At 30.9% G+C, this 23,293-nt stretch overlaps 1 protein-coding gene across 1 annotated transcript; it reads right to left on the bottom strand.

Moving 5' to 3' along the window:
- Positions 1 to 454: 454 nt before the first annotated feature.
- LOC129616787 (craniofacial development protein 2-like) lies at positions 455 to 3,840 on the bottom strand. The gene is made up of 2 exons (XM_055532360.1): positions 2,005 to 3,840; positions 455 to 1,565 (listed from the first exon to the last, which is right to left on the bottom strand). The coding sequence occupies exon 2, from the start codon at positions 1,289 to 1,291 to the stop codon at positions 758 to 760; it is 534 nt and encodes a 177-aa protein (XP_055388335.1). The 5' UTR covers positions 1,292 to 1,565; positions 2,005 to 3,840; the 3' UTR covers positions 455 to 757.
- Between the last annotated feature and the right edge of the window lie 19,453 nt (positions 3,841 to 23,293).

Genomic DNA, 23,293 nt, shown 5'->3' with positions numbered 1-23,293 from the left:
ATGGTCCCGTAAGTTGCCTACTGGACGAGTTGTTATTCGAAATATCAAGTCTATTGTGATCTGAGAATATCTCTTTAATGTATTTTGCCCAAAAATCTTTTCTTTCTTCGCTATCAACAATTATTTGGTTTCTATGATTTACCAGAATAGATGGATTTGATTTACGATATTGTCCCGATATTTCCTTTATTTTTCTATGAAGGCTGAAATCGTTGTGTGTACTTTGTATTTGTTCGATTTGTTCGCATTCATTCTTTAGTCAATTTGCTTTTGCCTTCCGACATTCCTTTCCAATTACTTTTTGTATTCGACGATATTCTAAAATATTTTTATTTTTGTGTGTTCTTCTTTCATCCATTAGTGATAAAATTGCTGTTGTCATCCATCTTTGTTTTGGAACAGATTTCTTTGTTCCAAAAATGTTCTTAGATGTGTCATATAGCATTGTTTTTACTTTATTCCAATATATGTTGACGTTTTCTATATTATCATTAATAATTGTATTTAATCGGTTGTTAACTTCTGTAGAAATGTTAAATTTGATTTCATCATTTTTCAATTTGCCTACATCTAATTTTGACTGTTGCCGATTTCTTTTTATTCTTGCTAATTTGATTTTAACATTAGCCTGCAATAAGTTGTGGTCTGATGGCACGTCAGCCCCCGGGTAAGTAGAAACCTTCATTATAGAAGTAGCAAATCTTTTGTTTATTAAGATAAAGTCAATTTGATTTCGCAAGATATTTCCAGCATTATCTTACGGCGATTTCCAGGTGTAAAATTCTCTAGGTGGTAAACGAAACCACGTATTTGTAACTTTGAATTTAAATTCTTCACAGAACTCTATTAGACGGTTACCTCTGTTATTTCTTGTTCCTAAGCCAAATGGACCTACTATATCATTGACTCTTCCAGTACCAATTTTTGCGTTGAAGTCCCCCATTATAATAGTCATTTCATGTGGTTTCGTTAATTTTAGTAAACTTTCTATTTCACAGTAAAACCCTTCAATCTCGTCATCATCTTTTTCTGCCGTTGGTTCGTATATTTGAATTACATTTAGTTCTACAGGTTTGGTGTTAATTTTTAATAGCATTGGTCTGTCTGAGAGTGGTATAAAGTTTGTTACACATTTGGCCAGATGTTCTGTGACTATTATACCGACACCATTCCGATGACTAGGAGAATTATTGCCAGAGTAGTGAAATTTTACGCCCTGTGCCGAACATTCACCACCGTTTGGCCACCATGTTTCGCAAATTCCCATAATATCTATTTTTAATCTTTGCATTTCCTGAATTGTGTTCGCAAATTTGCCTGGCTCATACAAACTATTAACGTTCCAGGTACCTATTCTTAATCTATTTTTTGTTTTTCCTCCGGGTATTTGTAACACCCCCCTACCGGAGACTGGGGTGTCCGAGGCTGTGTTGTTCGTGTTTGCATGTGATTTTTTTCTAGGAAATAATGAGCCTTATTCTAGTTGTCGCGTCACTTACGTGACATTTGTCGTTGTCGTTGTCACATCATTTGAAATGTGGTATTCTAGTTGTCGAGTGACGTGACTGCGAGAAATAAAAGAAAATGAAACGTTTCAAGTGAAATTGATACATTTTAAAAAGAAATTTTGGCGAGTAAAGTTCAAACTAAAAATAAAAATTCGGTGTATATATTTATTTTTTTAAATACGGAAGTAAAAAATGTCGTCATTTGCATTATGGTTTATGGATTCATCAGACTCCGAGAGTGATGAAATTGAAAAAAAGCAACAATTAAGGATCAAAAGATTTAAGATTAGGGACAGCTCTAATCCATTGGATTTGCCAAATGGAGTGTAAGATAATAATTTTTTCAAATACATTATTTACAAATATTTTATTTTATTCACAGATTTATAAGCTATTACAGACTTTCAAACTATATATTATATGGTTTAATTTATGTATTAAATTACAAAATTTATTATTTTTTATATTTTTATTAAATTGTCTTGTTTAAACTTACATTTTTGGTGTATCCATCTCGCTTGTCACTTGTTAAATACTTTTCGACAAAAAACGTCGTTTCACTACGACATGTGTACCTGAAACACATTTTCCCGCTATTCCACGACACGTGTCACTTTAATCGCCATTTAGAATATCAAATTCAAGTCGTGACGACAATTGTCGCTCTACTTCGGCAACTAGAATAAGGCTCAATACTTCAGCGGTTTTCCATTGCCTTCTGAAGGGTTTTACAGTTTTCCATCTATATTGATTGAATGTTTACCTAACTTTATTTAATTTTATTTCAGTTCACTGTTTTTGATACACTCTTTTGTTTACAATATTTCTTTTTACCGACCGTATTGTGTAAACAATAGGTAGGTTATGTGATGGCAACAAATTTTGCATATCGAGTTTTCGGTGGGAATGCACTTCTCCACAGTAGGGAAGTGTAAGTAAACTATTTTTAGCAACCTGTCGGTCTGTCCGTCTGTCGGTCTGTCGGTCTGTGTGTGCATGCGTGTATCTCAAGTTCGGCTAAACCGATTTTGATGAAATTTTATATGAAAGTTTGTTTTCACCATGGCACGGATCGATCAACTTTTGGTTAAATCAGGCCTCGGGAACTGCACTTTTTAGCGGGCCTGTTTTACATTTTTGAACATTTTGAAGAAAATATTCAACCGATTTACTTGAAATTTTATATATAAGCTCAGCTCGACCGTCCGCAAAAATTGCTATGTTTTGGAAGAAATCAGGCATCGGCAACTAGGCGTTTACTACGGGCCAAACATACACTTTTGTGTATATAAAGAGAAATAATCAACCGATTTCATTGAAATTTAATATATGAATTAATCATATTAAAGGAATGAACATATAACTTTTTTGAAAAGATCAGGGCTCGAGAACTGATTTGCGGGCCGATTTTACATTTTTCACCATATCCACAGAACAAATTGATGGAATTTCTTGAAATTTGATATTTGAGTTCTGGTTGTTACCGAAACTAACTGGCGAGCATTTCAGGGAAAGCGAAACTCTACTAAGAACCAAATTTACATTTTTCTAAGTATGTTAACTATAAGCTTACTAATGTCCTAAAAATTTTTTTTTTTCCTTCTTTACTCCTAGGAGGAGTATAGGGCTAGTGCATGATATCTATCATGCCCTAGTTTCTTATAGTCATAGAGAGTTAGCTAGGTAGGTGACTAGCCTGCCGTAGTTTTATTTATATTAATTATTTGAGGTTATTAATATTTACTGTTTATTTTTCTTAGTTTTTAGTATCGAATATTATGAATATTTGAAAATTACTTGTTTTTTAATATTTATTAGTATTGCATATTAAGTTATATAATATTGAATATAATTTTTTATAGTGACCTGACCGGGGTTTGAACCCGAGACCCTTCGGTTAAAGGGCCGGTGCCATAACCACTGCACCAATGATCAGATAAAAATTGGAAAGAAGTATTTAACTGACATTTTTATAATATTCTGTAACACTTTCATTTAACTAGACAATAAACAATACGGTCGGTTATGTGCTGACCACATTTTTTTTCTTGCCTGCACAACTCTTATTACCATCTATTTATAAAGAAAAATGGAATACATATTTTAAAATTTTAGAAGTGGCAAGCAAACGAAAAATAATGGAATGGAACGAGTCGAACTACTTATTAATAGATATATGTCCTCTAGAGGTAGAGGACTTCCGCAATAGATGGATAGTCGTCCTCTTTATAGTAAGGCACATTAAAAGGAATATTACATGATGAAATGACCGTTTTTCTGATCTAAAGAGGAGGATTAAACGACTAAATAGGGCGAAAAAACGGTTGCCTGAAAAGTGGAAAATTGAAGAAGGCTGTCAGAAATCCGAATTCATCGTATTCTGTCGAAGAAATCTACAAGACTTGAGCTTTGTTTGAACGTATAAATTCCAACTTGACTCCAAAATAATTCTTGTTTTCAATTTAATATACATAACTCCAATTTGCAACATAAAATATCAGTAATTTGTGAATAAAAAGGAAATATAAAATATAAATTTTATTTTACATAAATTTTTTTCCATCTGAATTTCTGATTATTTTCAATATAACACATTAAAATGTTAATCTATAATTTAAACGTAAATAAACAATATTTCAAATTTCAATTTTAAATAATACTTTATTTTGAATGTAAAGTTCAAATTATATTTTAAATCAAATTTCACTTTGCAAGAAATATTTGAACATTGAAAAGCTAAATTTGTACATAAAAAATTCTTCATCTGAACAAAAGAAATCTGTAAACTAATTCACGACATAATAATATAAAAATTAAATCTATATTATATTGTACAAGCCAAATCCGAAGGCAGCCATCGTGTATTTTCGCTTATATTCTTCATCTTCAGAAGAATAACATAGAAAAAGAAAAAATTATTCTGAATTCTCTCAGCATTTTAGTTACGTACATATCATAAACTGTACACAGATTTGTTGCAGAACTTTTTTATTTTTCGTGTTGTGTTTATTTTTTCATAAGTTTAATAAGCCTGTTACGCACCGCAGAGGTGATAACATTCGTTTCTGTATAATTTATTCTTAATATTATTATTTTGTTATACATTTTCAAATCAGCAAAGAAATATAATTCGTGCATGAATTATACTATTACATATGAAACAAAGTAATACTCAAAAAAGAATATTTTTTACTCATACTCGTAAACTTAAGTAGTCAAGAAATTTTACGTTAATTACATGCATTTATATTATGTTGTAATAGAAAAAATATTTATGTACATGTAAATGAGTACTTATGCATGTAATAATTAAGGTTCAATTCGTTTACAGCCGAGATGATCGGAACATTCGTCATAATGTAAATATAAAGTAATGTTCTCTTGATTTCGTGAACTTCAATGATTATATTCAGGGTGTTTACACCGTGGAATTTCGTTATCATAAAGTGAGTTTCTAATAAGAGCAAAATTTACATTTTTATAGGTATGTTAACTAAAACCGTAATAGCTTCCCTGAAGTGAGGAGTATTAAAAAGACCTTTTCTTAGTCTTATGCAACATTTTAACTAAACTAGACAATATCTTGCGGTCATATGTTACCGTATCAGATTTGATTTATGCATGTTGTACGTGTGCTAGAGCAAACCGACAATGCATAGAGAGGTGAGCTTTGTATTTTTGTCTTGAAACTTAAGTTCATGCTCATTTCAAATCATTACTAATTGATTGACTATGAAAAGCGTGCTGGGTATATGGAAGTATTTTTTTACATTTTGCGAGCCAATCGTAAGCCTTATCTAAGTTTTAACTTTCGTTCCTTTACTAAATGAATTACTAATGTATGTACATGAATTCATATTTTTACACGTTGAGTCTCAATGTATACCAGTAAGCAAATCTGAAATGCCAAAATGGTGAATATAAAAAAACCTATATGCGTTGAATTGCTGAACATACGAATTACTACCGCAACTATAAGTAACGTAAAGATAAATAATTATAACATGGGTTATAAGATGGAACTCAAAGTAACTATTTTTTATATTTTTTATAGTCATGAAACTCAACGTGTTAATTTTGTTTTACTGTTTTCAAAAATATTTTAAATTAGTGCGATTCGCTTTGATTATTTAGATTCGATTTGATTAATTAGATAATGCAATTATTTAATTTTATTGTAAATTTTAAATTGAAAATTTAAAAATGTTTAGCAAGCACTATTGCAACCGTTGCATTTCGTTAATTAAATTCGTTATAGCTGTATGTTGACATTTAATTTCAATCCCATAAAAAACAATTAACAAGAAGTTCCAAATAAATGTTGTAGCTGTTCACATCTTATACAATCTTAATATACACAAATTTATTCAGCGCTGGCAATAAATCCGGTAGCAAATGATAATGGTTGAATTGGGAGAATTTTATGAGTCCTCTTTGTGGTAGATCTCTAACTGTTGAACTGTGTTCCCGAAAGCAAAAATGAGTTTTTAGAATCTAGAACTGAAAACTTTTTGCGTGTTTTTCCGTTGTTGTCTGTAAATCTTGATGTAGGCATTAAAATATGATGCAACAAATAAAGTGTGTTTAACAGTTTTCGATCTGAAATGAACAAAATAAATAACGTTGATTGATGTGATAGATAAACGTTTTTATTATGAAAACTTATTGTACGTCATTTTATTTAATTGCAAAGACAAAACCATATATTTGATAGCTGATTCATTAATTCTGCTATTGCAAACTTTAAGCATTTGTGTTAGAAGGTCCTCTATTAATTTTAAATCATATACAGTTAATGGAAACAACATTTAGACATTTTCTTCAGAATTTAGACATTTTCTTCTTTTGTTCCAAGTATCAGTTTATAAAAATATAAACTGAAACTTGGAACAAAATATAGTAGAGAAAGGACACAACGTACTTTAATACCTTGTGCTCTTGTCCTAATAACCCTAGAGATCATCTGGACTCTCCTCTATTATTTCATTAAAATATATTTGGTAAATTTTCCAGGTTTCTTCCGTTTTATATGCGATAATAAATAGACTAGAATAAGTAAAAAAAACTAAAAAGGTATAACAAATACTATATATAAGTACAAAGTATCTGTTATGTTTATTTAATCTTTAAAATTCTTCCAGCATTTAGGAGATTAAAGACATAAATTAATTCACCCATTTAACACTTTAACTATTATTTTTTTTCAATTGTATGAATTATATAAAGTTTTTTGCTTATTTTATTTAAGAATTTTAATTGCTTTATTAAAAATCATAACATAATTCATAGTTCATTTTATAACTATTTCAACTTTTTTATTTTTTTTTTAAAACTTATCATTTCACGACCAATTTAAAACCATACTAAAATTAAATGAGATCGAGAAATTATTGTTATATTATAATATAACGAAAGAGAGAAGGAAATTAAATAGTTAACAAACAGTTACTTGAATAATATATTTTTTACCACACCTGCTATTAAATTAATAATTTTATTATTACTTGAACAAATGCGATTATCAAAATCGATATTTTTAGTTATTACAATAGTAGGAGTTATTTCTTATACCCGTACGAACGTATGTTCGAAGGTGAAAATATTAGTAGGGCCAATGTGTTTGTTAAAAGTCGTTGAAATTTCTTGGCTTCTTGTGGTAGCTGTCGTACAACTTCAAAAGTTATTTGGCTGTATCTCAGAAACTATAAAAGGTGTAATATTGATATTTCACACAAGCGAATATATTAGTAGGGCCGATGTGCTTGATAAAATTCATTAAAATTTCTTGGCTCTTTCTGGTAGCTGCCGTACGACTTCAATAGTAGTTTAGCACACACAATATTTTGAAAAACACAGTACTGAAATTTTGCATAAATTAATATGGTAATACGGCAACTTAAAATCACTGTCTGTCGCATAGTCAGTTATGGCTTAATTATTCGCACATAGAATAACAAATTCGTACAGTTATCACAGAGTTGACAAGGTCAACTCTATTTTTTCTCGTTTAATAAATCATTTTGTCAAAATGAAAATTTATTGTTATTTAATAGTATTATGTTATTTAATAGTAGTTAATGGGTAATTATTTTCTACCTTTTTATAATATTTTTTACTTTCTTTCAGTTTTATAATTCTTTCTTTTGTAAAGTACCAATGAAATTAATAGTAAAAATTGTTAAAAATATTACCAGTTGTTATTTTAATCATACATGTTATTAAAATAACAAATCTACTATTATTTCAATAACATTGATTATCAAATCTTTAAATAGATTTTTTTAACAACTAGTGTGGCTATATAAACCAAAATGGTTATTATTTCAGCTGTAAATTCAATAATTATCGTTATTATTTTCACAGTTACTAAAAATGTTGCTACAACTACCAACTTACCACCAGTTTTATTATTTTTACAATAACTTTATTACTTTAATAATCAAAGTAAATATTATTATTTTAATAAATTCTACCCTTAATAAAATAACCGTAGTAATTTTACCAATCGTAAAAACTGTTTTATTTTTACTGTTTTGTTAATTAAATTGATAACGATATTTGTTAATTTAATAAAAAGCTTTATTATTCTTTATTATTATAATTTATTAAGTTTTTTAACAACCGTTTTAATAACCAAATTCTTAAAATTTATAACCAAAAATCTTTTGGATAGGTGTCACTTTGGATAAGGCGCTTACGTCGAGCTCCCGTCTTAACACTGTAATTGGAAAGGTCTGGTTTCCCCTCAGTTTTCGAAACTGAGTCTTAAAATCGTGCACTAGATGTACATGTCAATTTTTCGTTCGGTTATTACATACTGTTGCATTATCATTTAATAGTATTGTTACTAACACTATTTCAATGGCCAATAAGAAGGCGAGAAACTTTAAAACTTAATCAGGGCCTTATCATTGGAAGCGACGCGAACGCGTATCACACAGCCTAGGGAAGGTCAGATACAAATACAAAGCGTGAGCCATTTTTGGAATATTTCTTGAGTACTAACATCATTTTATGCAATAGGGGCTCAGAGCCCACTTTTATTATTAATAAAGTTGGGTCAAACCAATGGTTTGTATTGTAGCACTTTTCCCTTCAACAAGTGAAAATACTGCTTTTAAAAACAATCTATGTATATCCACCACATTATTAAAATTATTTTTATTCATAAACGAAACTATTTCTAGGATTGCATATATTTAGGATGAACGACTTATGCTGTATTTGAAATAAAGCAAAAATAAATATAAAGTGGGGTTAACATAATGTACGATTTTAAGGGTTAATTGTGTGAGTTAAGAAAAATAATTATATTTTTTAATGTCATGGAATTCACCGTTAGCTTTTTTCGTTTATAGAAATTTGAAAAAGCTTGCGGTTTCGGAAATATAAGGTGTCAAAAATTCAAATTTTACGAATTTCAAGAGGCGATAACTTGAGAGGGGGTGGAGATGGAAAAAAATTTTCTTCTAACCAAATGAACTATTTGTTAATGTCTAAAAGCCCCTAAAATTTCAAGCTTCTGCAGGCTGGGGTATAGGAGAAAAACGACATCAAAAATTTGGAAAAAAAGGACTTTAGATAACGGTAAATTTGAACGGCCATTTTGTTTTTCTAAAGTTTAGCTATAGTATACCGCGGTAGGGAAAGCAAGCCGCTGCCTTTCTGCGTTTGCAAAATTTCAAAAATGCTTATGGTTTCATTGCAACAAATAGTTAAAATGGGCCATTTTTAGGGCTTTGGGGGGGTATAACTTCTAGAGGGGGGGATATAGGTAAAAATTTTGTTCTACGAAAATAAGTTTCTATTAAAGATCTATGCACGTATTAAATTTCAGCTTTCTATCTTTAAGAATGTAGAAGTTTTGTAAACAGACACACGGACAGACGGACGGACAGAGTGAAACTAATAAGCACTTTTTTTCAAAAAATTTTTGGAAAAGTGCTAAAAACCGGCAAAAGGTTATATTCATAATCCTCTGTCGTTGGGATGGTCACGAATTGGAAGGTTTTGCAAGAGCACTTCTTTTCTGACAACCGTTACATACTTTTTGAATTCATAGCAAAGCAGAATATCCTGCAGACCTTCAGAAACCGTAATACGACTCACTGGTTTAAATTCAGAGAATCTCCTGGGATCTTGTGGTTCACGTGTACCCTAGCTCGATTGAAAAGTTGGCGGAACTGGTTGGTACGCTCATGGGGGTCATTAATATTTCTTCCAAGGCAGCATGCCCTGTCATTATGAACGCAAACCGCGATAGTGGACTGCTGAGTTGGGGATCCTGCGGAAGAAATTTAGGACCCAGTTTAATAAAGTAAAGCATTCCTGTAAGTCGCGAGATTGGGACTTATATAAGGATAACCGCAGGGTGTATAAAAAGGAGCTCAGGAAGGCAGAAATTCTCTCTTGGAGAGAATTCTGCGGAAAAATTGTGGAGAGCGCAGCGGCTTCAAGGCTCAGGAGGGTCTTGCTAAGCGACACAGTCGTGCCCAGTCACCTTCCAGCTGACGCCCTGGTGTTGGCTGTCTCTGGTAAGCATCTTCATGCCTTAAATGGGCAAATTCAAAGAGCATTAAATCTCGTCTGCGACTGGGGTACCGAATGCGGATTAACCATTAACTCTCAGAAAACAGAACTGGTTATTTACACTGGGAAATACAAGGTGCCGAATGTGGTTCCACCAACACTTGGTGGGCCGAGTCTTAGCTTTTTCTCGGAGGCGAAGTTCCTGGGTCTTATTTTGGATTTTAAGCTGAACTGGACGGCAGGACGGCAATGATGTGCGGGGGAGAGCTCCATGCTCTACTAAGCGGCTGGCGGCAGAATCGACCGTGCGCTTGAGAGCTGCGTTACAGTTGTTCGATGGTCACTCGGCCAAACTTCAGACTGCGAAACATATTACTGATCAGATCAACTATATCTCCTTTGTCATTTCATTTAGGAAAAAATTTGGCACTTCGGTTCCGCCTAGGCAAACCAGGTGGGAGATAGACGACACATGGCGTGAATTCATTCATTTCTGCACTGATGGATCCAAGCTGGATGACAGAGCTGGAGCGGGGTCTATTCCGAGCAGCTTGGAGATTTCTTTTCGTCTGCCGAACCACTGCAACGTCTTTCAGATGGAGGTGGTTGCAATAGACGGGGTTCTGCGCTCGTTAATTGTCAACGTGATATTCTGCAGGGTAATCAGTATCTACACTGACAGCCAGGCAGCAATAAGGGTGTTGGATTCAGAACGCTCTGGAACTGCAAGTTTCTTCTCAACGAATTGGCGGATCAGTTATAAATTAACCAGATTTGGGTCTCGGAATCAGCGGAAACTGTAGAGTAGATAAGCTCGCAAGGCATGGAACGACTCTTGGGGTTCTACCTGAAAAGGAAAACCTTGGGATGCCTCTGAGTACGTACGGGCTGGTGCTACGCAACGCAGCAGTTGAGCAAGCCGATCAAAGATTGGCGAACGGAACCACTTGTAACGCAACCAGAGAACTGTGGCCAAGACTGAATCTGCGTAGGAGACGGAGTCCCACCTCCTCTGTTCATGTCCGGCTTTGGTTCGGAGGAGGGCCTATTTGTACCTTCCGGTAGCCGGCTAGATCTAAGCTAACCTAACCTAACCGAAACCTAACCATCTTTAATTAAATTAAGTCTCGCATGAGTTTTCGCAACATTCATTTTTGTTTTTTTTTTCTTAACAAAATTTCAAAAGTTAAATTAATAAAACCACTGACAACGTGGAATAAGATTTTGTATTATAATTATTTTAGAGATAATTAGAAGTATTCGAAAAATAAAAATTTTAGTCGATAATAATATTCACAAAGGAAAGGTTTTATTTTAACTTCCAGAAGGGCTAGAGACATGGGACAAAAGGCATTAGATTTACAAGTAATTGAACTATAATTTCTTAACTTACAAATTTATGTATTTAACTATTATAATAAAACGTTAAGATTTGAAAATAAAGAAAACAGTTGGAAATTAGAGTTTTGATGAATTAAGTAAAAAAAAAATCAAAAATTTAAAAAGAAAAACTACAAATAAAAGCCCTTATTTTAAACTGTTTAAAAATTTTAAATATTGGTGTATGAATATATAAAATAAATCAAATTAATTAATAAAGTAAATCCAAAATTAAAATGAAAAATAAATTGAAACTAAATTCCAAAATAATAATGATAAAAACAAAAATTGTTAAGCTATTTTAAATTTTTGGAAATATTAAAAATAATTTAGCAGTGAAAACAGAAATTCTTCATCCAGAAAAATCTCACACATAAAATTAATAAAAGAGAAATTATAATAAAACAAAAACAACAAAAAAAACTATGAAAAATGGGTATAAACACTCTTGCACCAGCAGTATTGTCAAGATCCGTTTAAATAAATCGAAAGGCTGCCAAATTTTAGCGGACAATGTAAAAATTTCTTTTAGCGCAAACTATTGAGCAAACAGTAGATATATTACATGAAGAGATCTATGCATATTACATTCCCTTTGAAAATAAAAAGGAAAATACGGATAGAAATAATAGTACTCCAAGTCATAGTTTTTCTAATAGAAATTTTTATAGAAATTATCGTTTTAATCAAGCAAAAAACAGTTTTACTAATGCAAACAGTAATAATAATCATTTTCGTTCTAACAGTAATAATAACATCAAGAATAATCATAACAATTACAATAATAACAACTCGGATAATATTGAGAGTACTAATCATTTCAATAGCAGTAAGATTTAAATAATTACTAAATATTACTAATTTTAATAATTATTTAAATAATTCTTTAAATAACTATTTATTATTATTAAATAATTATTAAATAATTAACAGTAATATTTTAATAATTTTAGAAATCGAAAATCTTATCCAGAACTAATGGATGTCGTACCTAGTGATCCTACTAAAATTTACGTCTTAGGTGAAAATACATCAACAAATAATGGCATTCAAAATGTTCGAAAAGCTGCGTCGGACAGTTTCCCCTTATATAAATTTTTAATTTAAGGGTAGGCCACCAAAATTTAATTTTTAAAATAAAAATTAATTTAATAAGTATTAAAACTCTATGCAATATGTTAATATGCGACAAAAAAGTTATAACAATGCGGATTTTGATTCTCCAAATAAAATTAAATTTCTGGAAAGCAATTTTCAAAATACATTCGATGGGTTAATGGACAATACCTTTGATATACCTCTGAAATCTGAAATCAATTATCAAAATAAAACTTTAATGTTGGACTTAGATAATGCACTTCTAATATTAGGTGTGGTCACTTAGACCATACTACAAAAACCGAGCTTTTGAAAATATTGAAGAAGTATCATGAGAGGACGATCTAAGATTTACTCATGAAATTATATCAGGGTCAGGGTTGCCATTCTGGCATTCTTGGTACTGATATTTTTAGATTATTATTTTTTTAACAGAAAAAAGAATTGTTTGCAGACCACATATTTCTTAATATTGAGAATAACACTTTTTCTAATTAAAGGCTGTTACAGCAAAAAGGTGGTGTTGTCTAGTAATTTGGCAAAATTATTCATATTATATGCATCTATCATACATTCATATACATATTTTTGGTGTGGATTCAAATATCGATATGTAAATTAAATGATATATGTATATAAATAGAATAAAAATATAAAACTAAAGTATAAAAATGTTTAGGAATAGTTATAAGTGTGCGTATGTAGTTTGGTATGTATAGAATATTTACAAATGTGGTTGGCTAACTCTAAACAAAGATTTTTATTTGTTTCTATGTCTCGTATATTTTTTAAAATTTTACTTTTCCGAAAGCACATGAAAAAGAACATGGTGATAACAACTCTTATATCAAGTTCATAACATCTTAATATAATATTATGATGCTAGTATTTACATATATACTTAGTTATGCATGCATAACGCACATTTATTCTAATTTGCAGTTGTATCTACTAACTTTTTTTAAAGAATTTTAAAAACCCAATAAAAAATTAATAGATATTTATGTATGTAGCTTAAATTACTTGAACTTTTGTAATATAAAAATTTAATACTTAAGAAAATGTAAATACGTAAGTAAGTCTAAGAAAGGTAAATTTCATATTTGATATTCGCTTTGTTAGTTTTATTACTCGTAGAAAAGTTTATAAGAAAATCATATAGAAATAAAGTTGGGTCAAACCAATGGTTTGTATTGTAGCACTTTTCCCTTCAACAAGTGAAAATTCTGCTTTTAAATACAGTCTATGTATACCTATCACACTATTAAAATTATTTTCATTCATATACAAAACTATTTCGAGGATTGCATATATTTAGGATGATACATATATGCAGTCTTTGAAATAAAGCAAAAATTAATTTAAAGTGGGGTTAACATAATGCACGATTTTAAGGTTTAATTGTGTGAGTTAAGAAAAATAATTATGTTTTTTAATGTCATGGAATTTTAAAGATCTGTGTACATATTAAATTTCAGCTTTCTATCATCAAGGGTGTAGAAGATTTGTAAGCAAAAAAAGGATTCATGGACGGACTGATGGACGGACGGACGGACAGAGTGAAACTAATAAACACTTTTTTTCAAAAAATTTTTGGAAAAGTGCTGAAAACAGACAAATTATGAAAAATAATTATATAGCAAAAAACTTATGATCTTATAGAATTATTGTTCAACTCTATGCATTTGGTCAAGAATTTATCATTTCTGCTTTATTTTATTTTTTTTCACTTTTGAAAAATGGTTATGACCAATTATTCTTCGTTAAATATGCGTAGGTATATAAATTATATATGTTTTTTTTACCAATATAAAAATATTATTCAAAATTATAATTTTTGATGTGCACACAATTTTGTTTTCAATCCATTCTTCCATCGGATCACATGTGTAAAAACTATAAATATAGTATTTTTTATTCCTAAAAACTAAGGTACCAAAGACATATTTTAAATTAGTTATAAACGTTATTTAGGTATTCACAAATTTTACTAATTTTTTTAAAACTTTAAATTTTTAGAAAAAATAATATTTTATCTTTCTAAATTAATCTTTCGTTTAAAAAGTAAAGCCTGGAATTCTTTTAACAAATTTAAGTTCTTGTAACAAAACTGTAGATAGAGATATCCTAAAATTTTCCCTTGGATAATTACTTTTTGTATGTTACATTACTATAGCATTGAATTGGCTTTATAAACCAAGCTTTTATAAATTTTCTTACACCAGTATTACATTATCCGTCCTAAATTTTTCGATGAAATATTCGTAAAAAACAAAGCAGAAAGGATATTCCCAATAAAAAAGGATCATTTATGAAATAAGTACAGGAATCCCCCGGTTTAGACGACTCCTATATAACAAATTTCGTTCTGGTTGTTACCGAAACTAACTGGCGAGCATTTCAGGGAAAGCGAAACTCTACTAAGAGCCAAATTTACATTTTTCTAAGTATGTTAACTATAAGCTTACTAATGTCCTAAAAATTGGAAAGAAGTATTTAACTGACATTTTTATAATATTCTGTAACACTTTCATTTAACTAGACAATAAACAATACGGTCGGTTATGTGCTGACCACATTTTTTTTCTTGCCTGCACAACTCTTATTACCATCTATTTATAAAGAAAAATGGAATACATATTTTAAAATTTTAGAAGTGGCAAGCAAACGAAAAATAATGGAATGGAACGAGTCGAACTACTTATTAATAGATATATGTCCTCTAGAGGTAGAGGACTTCCGCAATAGATGGATAGTCGTCCTCTTTATAGTAAGGCACATTAAAAGGAATATTACATGATGAAATTACCGTTTTTCTGATCTAAAGAGGAGGATTAAACGACTAAATAGGGCGAAAAAACGGTTGCCTGAAAAGTGGAAATTTGAAGAAGGCTGTCAGAAATCCGAATTCATTGTATTCTGTCGAAGAAATCTACAAGACTTGAGCTTTGTTTGCACGTATAAATTCCAACTTGACTCCAAAATAATTCTTGTTTTCAATTTAATATACATAACTCCAATTTGCAACATAAAATATCAGTAATTTGTGAATAAAAAGGAAATATAAAATATAAATTTTATTTTACATAAATTTTTTTCCATCTGAATTTCTGATTATTTTCAATATAACACATTAAAATGTTAATCTATAATTTAAACGTAAATAAACAATATTTTAAATTTCAATTTTAAATAATACTTTATTTTGAATGTAAAGTTCAAATTATATTTTAAATCAAATTTCACTTTGCAAGAAATATTTGAACATTGAAAAGCTAAATTTGTACATAAAAAATTCTTCATCTGAACAAAAGAAATCTGTAAACTAATTCACGACATAATAATATAAAAATTAAATCTATATTATATTGTACAAGCCAAATCCGAAGGCAGCCATCGTGTATTTTCGCTTATATTCTTCATCTTCAGAAGAATAACATAGAAAAAGAAAAAATTATTCTGAATTCTCTCAGCATTTTAGTTACGTACATATCATAAACTGTACGCAGATTTGTTGCAGAACTTTTTTATTTTTCGTGTTGTGTTTATTTTTTCATAAGTTTAATAAGCCTGTTACGCACCGCAGAGGTGATAACATTCGTTTCTGTATAATTTATTCTTAATATTATTATTTTGTTATACATTTTCAAATCAGCAAAGAAATATAATTCGTGCATGAATTATACTATTACATATGAAACAAAGTAATACTCAAAAAAGAATATTTTTTACTCATACTCGTAAACTTAAGTAGTCAAGAAATTTTACGTTAATTACATGCATTTATATTATGTTGTAATAGAAAAAATATTTATGTACATGTAAATGAGTACTTATGCATGTAATAATTAAGGTTCAATTCGTTTACAGCCGAGATGATCGGAACATTCGTCATAATGTAAATATAAAGTAATGTTCTCTTGATTTCGTGAACTTCAATGATTATATTCAGGGTGTTTACACCGTGGAATTTCGTTATCATAAAGTGAGTTTCTAATAAGAGCAAAATTTACATTTTTATAGGTATGTTAACTAAAACCGTAATAGCTTCCCTGAAGTGAGGAGTATTAAAAAGACCTTTTCTTAGTCTTATGCAACATTTTAACTAAACTAGACAATATCTTGCGGTCATATGTTACCGTATCAGATTTGATTTATGCATGTTGTACGTGTGCTAGAGCAAACCGACAATGCATAGAGAGGTGAGCTTTGTATTTTTGTCTTGAAACTTAAGTTCATGCTCATTTCAAATCATTACTAATTGATTGACTATGAAAAGCGTGCTGGGTATATGGAAGTATTTTTTTACATTTTGCGAGCCAATCGTAAGCCTTATCTAAGTTTTAACTTTCGTTCCTTTACTAAATGAATTACTAATGTATGTACATGAATTCATATTTTTACACGTTGAGTCTCAATGTATACCAGTAAGCAAATCTGAAATGCCAAAATGGTGAATATAAAAAAACCTATATGCGTTGAATTGCTGAACATACGAATTACTACCGCAACTATAAGTAACGTAAAGATAAATAATTATAACATGGGTTATAAGATGGAACTCAAAGTAACTATTTTTTATATTTTTTATAGTCATGAAACTCAACGTGTTAATTTTGTTTTACTGTTTTCAAAAATATTTTAAATTAGTGCGATTCGCTTTGATTATTTAGATTCGATTTGATTAATTAGATAATGCAATTATTTAATTTTATTGTAAATTTTAAATTGAAAATTTAAAAATGTTTAGCAAGCACTATTGCAACCGTTGCATTTCGTTAATTAAATTCGTTATAGCTGTATGTTGACATTTAATTTCAATCCCATAAAAAACAATTAACAAGAAGTTCCAAATAAATGTTGTAGCTGTTCACATCTTATACAATCTTAATATACACAAATTTATTCAGCGCTGGCAATAAATCCGGTAGCAAATGATAATGGTTGAATTGGGAGAATTTTATGAGTCCTCTTTGTGGTAGATCTCTAACTGTTGAACCGTGTTCCCGAAAGCAAAAATGAGTTTTTAGAATCTAGAACTGAAAACTTTTTGCGTGTTTTTCCGTTGTTGTCTGTAAATCTTGATGTAGGCATTAAAATATGATGCAACAAATAAAGTGTGTTTAACAGTTTTCGATCTGAAATGAACAAAATAAATAACGTTGATTGATGTGATAGATAAACGTTTTTATTATGAAAACTTATTGTACGTCATTTTATTTAATTGCAAAGACAAAACCATATATTTGATAGCTGATTCATTAATTCTGCTATTGCAAACTTTAAGCATTTGTGTTAGAAGGTCCTCTATTAATTTTAAATCATATACAGTTAATGGAAACAACATTTAGACATTTTCTTCAGAATTTAGACATTTTCTTCTTTTGTTCCAAGTATCAGTTTATAAAAATATAAACTGAAACTTGGAACAAAATATAGTAGAGAAAGGACACAACGTACTTTAATACCTTGTGCTCTTGTCCTAATAACCCTAGAGATCATCTGGACTCTCCTCTATTATTTCATTAAAATATATTTGGTAAATTTTCCAGGTTTCTTCCGTTTTATATGCGATAATAAATAGACTAGAATAAGTAAAAAAAACTAAAAAGGTATAACAAATACTATATATAAGTACAAAGTATCTGTTATGTTTATTTAATCTTTAAAATTCTTCCAGCATTTAGGAGATTAAAGACATAAATTAATTCACCCATTTAACACTTTAACTATTATTTTTTTTCAATTGTATGAATTATATAAAGTTTTTTGCTTATTTTATTTAAGAATTTTAATTGCTTTATTAAAAATCATAACATAATTCATAGTTCATTTTATAACTATTTCAACTTTTTTATTTTTTTTTTAAAACTTATCATTTCACGACCAATTTAAAACCATACTAAAATTAAATGAGATCGAGAAATTATTGTTATATTATAATATAACGAAAGAGAGAAGGAAATTAAATAGTTAACAAACAGTTACTTGAATAATATATTTTTTACCACACCTGCTATTAAATTAATAATTTTATTATTACTTGAACAAATGCGATTATCAAAATCGATATTTTTAGTTATTACAATAGTAGGAGTTATTTCTTATACCCGTACGAACGTATGTTCGAAGGTGAAAATATTAGTAGGGCCAATGTGTTTGTTAAAAGTCGTTGAAATTTCTTGGCTTCTTGTGGTAGCTGTCGTACAACTTCAAAAGTTATTTGGCTGTATCTCAGAAACTATAAAAGGTGTAATATTGATATTTCACACAAGCGAATATATTAGTAGGGCCGATGTGCTTGATAAAATTCATTAAAATTTCTTGGCTCTTTCTGGTAGCTGCCGTACGACTTCAATAGTAGTTTAGCACACACAATATTTTGAAAAACACAGTACTGAAATTTTGCATAAATTAATATGGTAATACGGCAACTTAAAATCACTGTCTGTCGCATAGTCAGTTATGGCTTAATTATTCGCACATAGAATAACAAATTCGTACAGTTATCACAGAGTTGACAAGGTCAACTCTATTTTTTCTCGTTTAATAAATCATTTTGTCAAAATGAAAATTTATTGTTATTTAATAGTATTATGTTATTTAATAGTAGTTAATGGGTAATTATTTTCTACCTTTTTATAATATTTTTTACTTTCTTTCAGTTTTATAATTCTTTCTTTTGTAAAGTACCAATGAAATTAATAGTAAAAATTGTTAAAAATATTACCAGTTGTTATTTTAATCATACATGTTATTAAAATAACAAATCTACTATTATTTCAATAACATTGATTATCAAATCTTTAAATAGATTTTTTTAACAACTAGTGTGGCTATATAAACCAAAATGGTTATTATTTCAGCTGTAAATTCAATAATTATCGTTATTATTTTCACAGTTACTAAAAATGTTGCTACAACTACCAACTTACCACCAGTTTTATTATTTTTACAATAACTTTATTACTTTAATAATCAAAGTAAATATTATTATTTTAATAAATTCTACCCTTAATAAAATAACCGTAGTAATTTTACCAATCGTAAAAACTGTTTTATTTTTACTGTTTTGTTAATTAAATTGATAACGATATTTGTTAATTTAATAAAAAGCTCTATTATTCTTTATTATTATAATTTATTAAGTTTTTTAACAACCGTTTTAATAACCAAATTCTTAAAATTTATAACCAAAAATCTTTTGGATAGGTGTCACTTTGGATAAGGCGCTTACGTCGAGCTCCCGTCTTAACACTGTAATTGGAAAGGTCTGGTTTCCCCTCAGTTTTCGAAACTGAGTCTTAAAATCGTGCACTAGATGTACATGTCAATTTTTCGTTCGGTTATTACATACTGTTGCATTATCATTTAATAGTATTGTTACTAACACTATTTCAATGGCCAATAAGAAGGCGAGAAACTTTAAAACTTAATCAGGGCTTAATCATTGGAAGCGACGCGAACGCGTATCACACAGCCTAGGGAAGGTCAGATACAAATACAAAGCGTGAGCCATTTTTGGAATATTTCTTGAGTACTAACATCATTTTATGCAATAGGGGCTCAGAGCCCACTTTTATTATTAACAAAGTTGGGTCAAACCAATGGTTTGTATTGTAGCACTTTTCCCTTCAACAAGTGAAAATACTGCTTTTAAAAACAATCTATGTATATCCACCACATTATTAAAATTATTTTTATTCATAAACGAAACTATTTCTAGGATTGCATATATTTAGGATGAACGACTTATGCTGTATTTGAAATAAAGCAAAAATAAATATAAAGTGGGGTTAACATAATGGTCGATTTTAAGGGTTAATTGTGTGAGTTAAGAAAAATAATTATATTTTTTAATGTCATGGAATTCACCGTTAGCTTTTTGCGTTTATAGAAATTTGAAAAAGCTTGCGGTTTCGGAAATATAAGGTGTCAAAAATTCAAATTTTACGAATTTCAAGAGGCGATAACTTGAGAGGGGGTGGAGATGGAAAAAAATTTTCTTCTAACCAAATGAACTATTTGTTAATGTCTAAAAGCCCCTAAAATTTCAAGCTTCTGCAGGCTGGGGTATAGGAGAAAAACGACATCAAAAATTTGGAAAAAAAGGACTTTAGATAACGGTAAATTTGAACGGCCATTTTGTTTTTCTAAAGTTTAGCTATAGTATACCGCGGTAGGGAAAGCAAGCCGCTGCCTTTCTGCGTTTGCAAAATTTCAAAAATGCTTATGGTTTCATTGCAACAAATAGTTAAAATGGGCCATTTTTAGGGCTTTGGGGGGGTATAACTTCTAGAGGGGGGGATATAGGTAAAAATTTTGTTCTACGAAAATAAGTTTCTATTAAAGATCTATGCACGTATTAAATTTCAGCTTTCTATCTTTAAGAATGTAGAAGTTTTGTAAACAGACACACGGACAGACGGACGGACAGAGTGAAACTAATAAGCACTTTTTTTCAAAAAATTTTTGGAAAAGTGCTAAAAACCGGCAAAAGGTTATACTCATAATCCTCTGTCGTTGGGATGGTCACGAATTGGAAGGTTTTGCAAGAGCACTTCTTTTCTGACAACCGTTACATACTTTTTGAATTCATAGCAAAGCAGAATATCCTGCAGACCTTCAGAAACCGTAATATGACTCACTGGTCCAAATTCAGAGAATCTCCTGGGATCTTGTGGTTCACGTGTACCCTAGCTCGATCGAAAAGTTGGCGGAACTGGTTGGTACGCTCATGGGGGTCATTAATATTTCTTCCAAGGCAGCATGCCCTGTCATTATGAACGCAAACCGCGATAGTGGACTGCTGAGTTGGGGATCCTGCGGAAGAAATTTAGGACCCAGTTTAATAAAGTAAAGCATACCTGTAAGTCGCGAGATTGGGACTCATATAAGGATAACCGCAGGGTGTATAAAAAGGAGCTCAGGAAGGCAGAAATTCTCTCTTGGAGAGAATTCTGCGGAAAAATTGTGGAGAGCGCAGCGGCTTCAAGGCTCAGGAGGGTCTTGCTAAGCGACACAGTCGTGCCCAGTCACCTTCCAGCTGACGCCCTGGTGTTGGCTGTCTCTGGTAAGCATCTTCATGCCTTAAATGGGCAAATTCAAAGAGCATTAAATCTCGGCTGCGACTGGGGTACCGAATGCGGATTAACCATTAACTCTCAGAAAACAGAACTGGTTATTTACACTGGGAAATACAAGGTGCCGAATGTGGTTCCACCAACACTTGGTGGGTCGAGTCTTAGCTTTTTCTCGGAGGCGAAGTTCCTGGGTCTTATTTTGGATTTTAAGCTGAACTGGACGGCAGGACGGCAATGATGTGCGGGGGAGAGCTCCATGCTCTACTAAGCGGCTGGCGGCAGAATCGACCGTGCGCTTGAGAGCTGCGTCACAGTTGTTCGATGGTCACTCGGCCAAACTTCAGACTGCGAAACATATTACTGATCAGATCAACTATATCTCCTTTGTCATTTCATTTAGGAAAAAATTTGGCACTTCGGTTCCGCCTAGGCAAACCAGGTGGGAGATAGACGACACATGGCGTGAATTCATTCATTTCTGCACTGATGGATCCAAGCTGGATGACAGAGCTGGAGCGGGGTCTATTCCGAGCAGCTTGGAGATTTCTTTTCGTCTGCCGAACCACTGCAACGTCTTTCAGATGGAGGTGGTTGCAATAGACGGGGTTCTGCGCTCGTTAATTGTCAACGTGATATTCTGCAGGGTAATCAGTATCTACACTGACAGCCAGGCAGCAATAAGGGTGTTGGATTCAGAACGCTCTGGAACTGCAAGTTTCTTCTCAACGAATTGGCGGATCAGTTATAAATTAACCAGATTTGGGTCTCGGAATCAGCGGAAACTGTAGAGTAGATAAGCTCGCAAGGCATGGAACGACTCTTGGGGTTCTACCTGAAAAGGAAAACCTTGGGATGCCTCTGAGTACGTACGGGCTGGTGCTACGCAACGCAGCAGTTGAGCAAGCCGATCAAAGATTGGCGAACGGAACCACTTGTAACGCAACCAGAGAACTGTGGCCAAGACTGAATCTGCGTAGGAGACGGAGTCCCACCTCCTCTGTTCATGTCCGGCTTTGGTTCGGAGGAGGGCCTATTTGTACCTTCCGGTAGCCGGCTCGATCTAAGCTAACCTAACCTAACCGAAACCTAACCATCTTTAATTAAATTAAGTCTCGCATGAGTTTTCGCAACATTCATTTTTGTTTTTTTTTTCTTAACAAAATTTCAAAAGTTAAATTAATAAAACCACTGACAACGTGGAATAAGATTTTGTATTATAATTATTTTAGAGATAATTAGAAGTATTCGAAAAATAAAAATTTTAGTCGATAATAATATTCACAAAGGAAAGGTTTTATTTTAACTTCCAGAAGGGCTAGAGACATGGGACAAAAGGCATTAGATTTACAAGTAATTGAACTATAATTTCTTAACTTACAAATTTATGTATTTAACTATTATAATAAAACGTTAAGATTTGAAAATAAAGAAAACAGTTGGAAATTAGAGTTTTGATGAATTAAGTAAAAAAAAAATCAAAAATTTAAAAAGAAAAACTACAAATAAAAGCCCTTATTTTAAACTGTTTAAAAATTTTAAATATTGGTGTATGAATATATAAAATAAATCAAATTAATTAATAAAGTAAATCCAAAATTAAAATGAAAAATAAATTGAAACTAAATTCCAAAATAATAATGATAAAAACAAAAATTGTTAAGCTATTTTAAATTTTTGGAAATATTAAAAATAATT

The sequence above is a fragment of the Condylostylus longicornis genome, unplaced genomic scaffold (genome assembly GCF_029603195.1).
Source record: "Condylostylus longicornis isolate FDR11 unplaced genomic scaffold, ASM2960319v2 ptg000291l, whole genome shotgun sequence".
Lineage (NCBI taxonomy): Eukaryota > Metazoa > Arthropoda > Insecta > Diptera > Dolichopodidae > Condylostylus > Condylostylus longicornis.
Note: the sequence above shows the minus strand (reverse complement) of the source record. Positions and strands in the feature narration are given on the sequence as shown.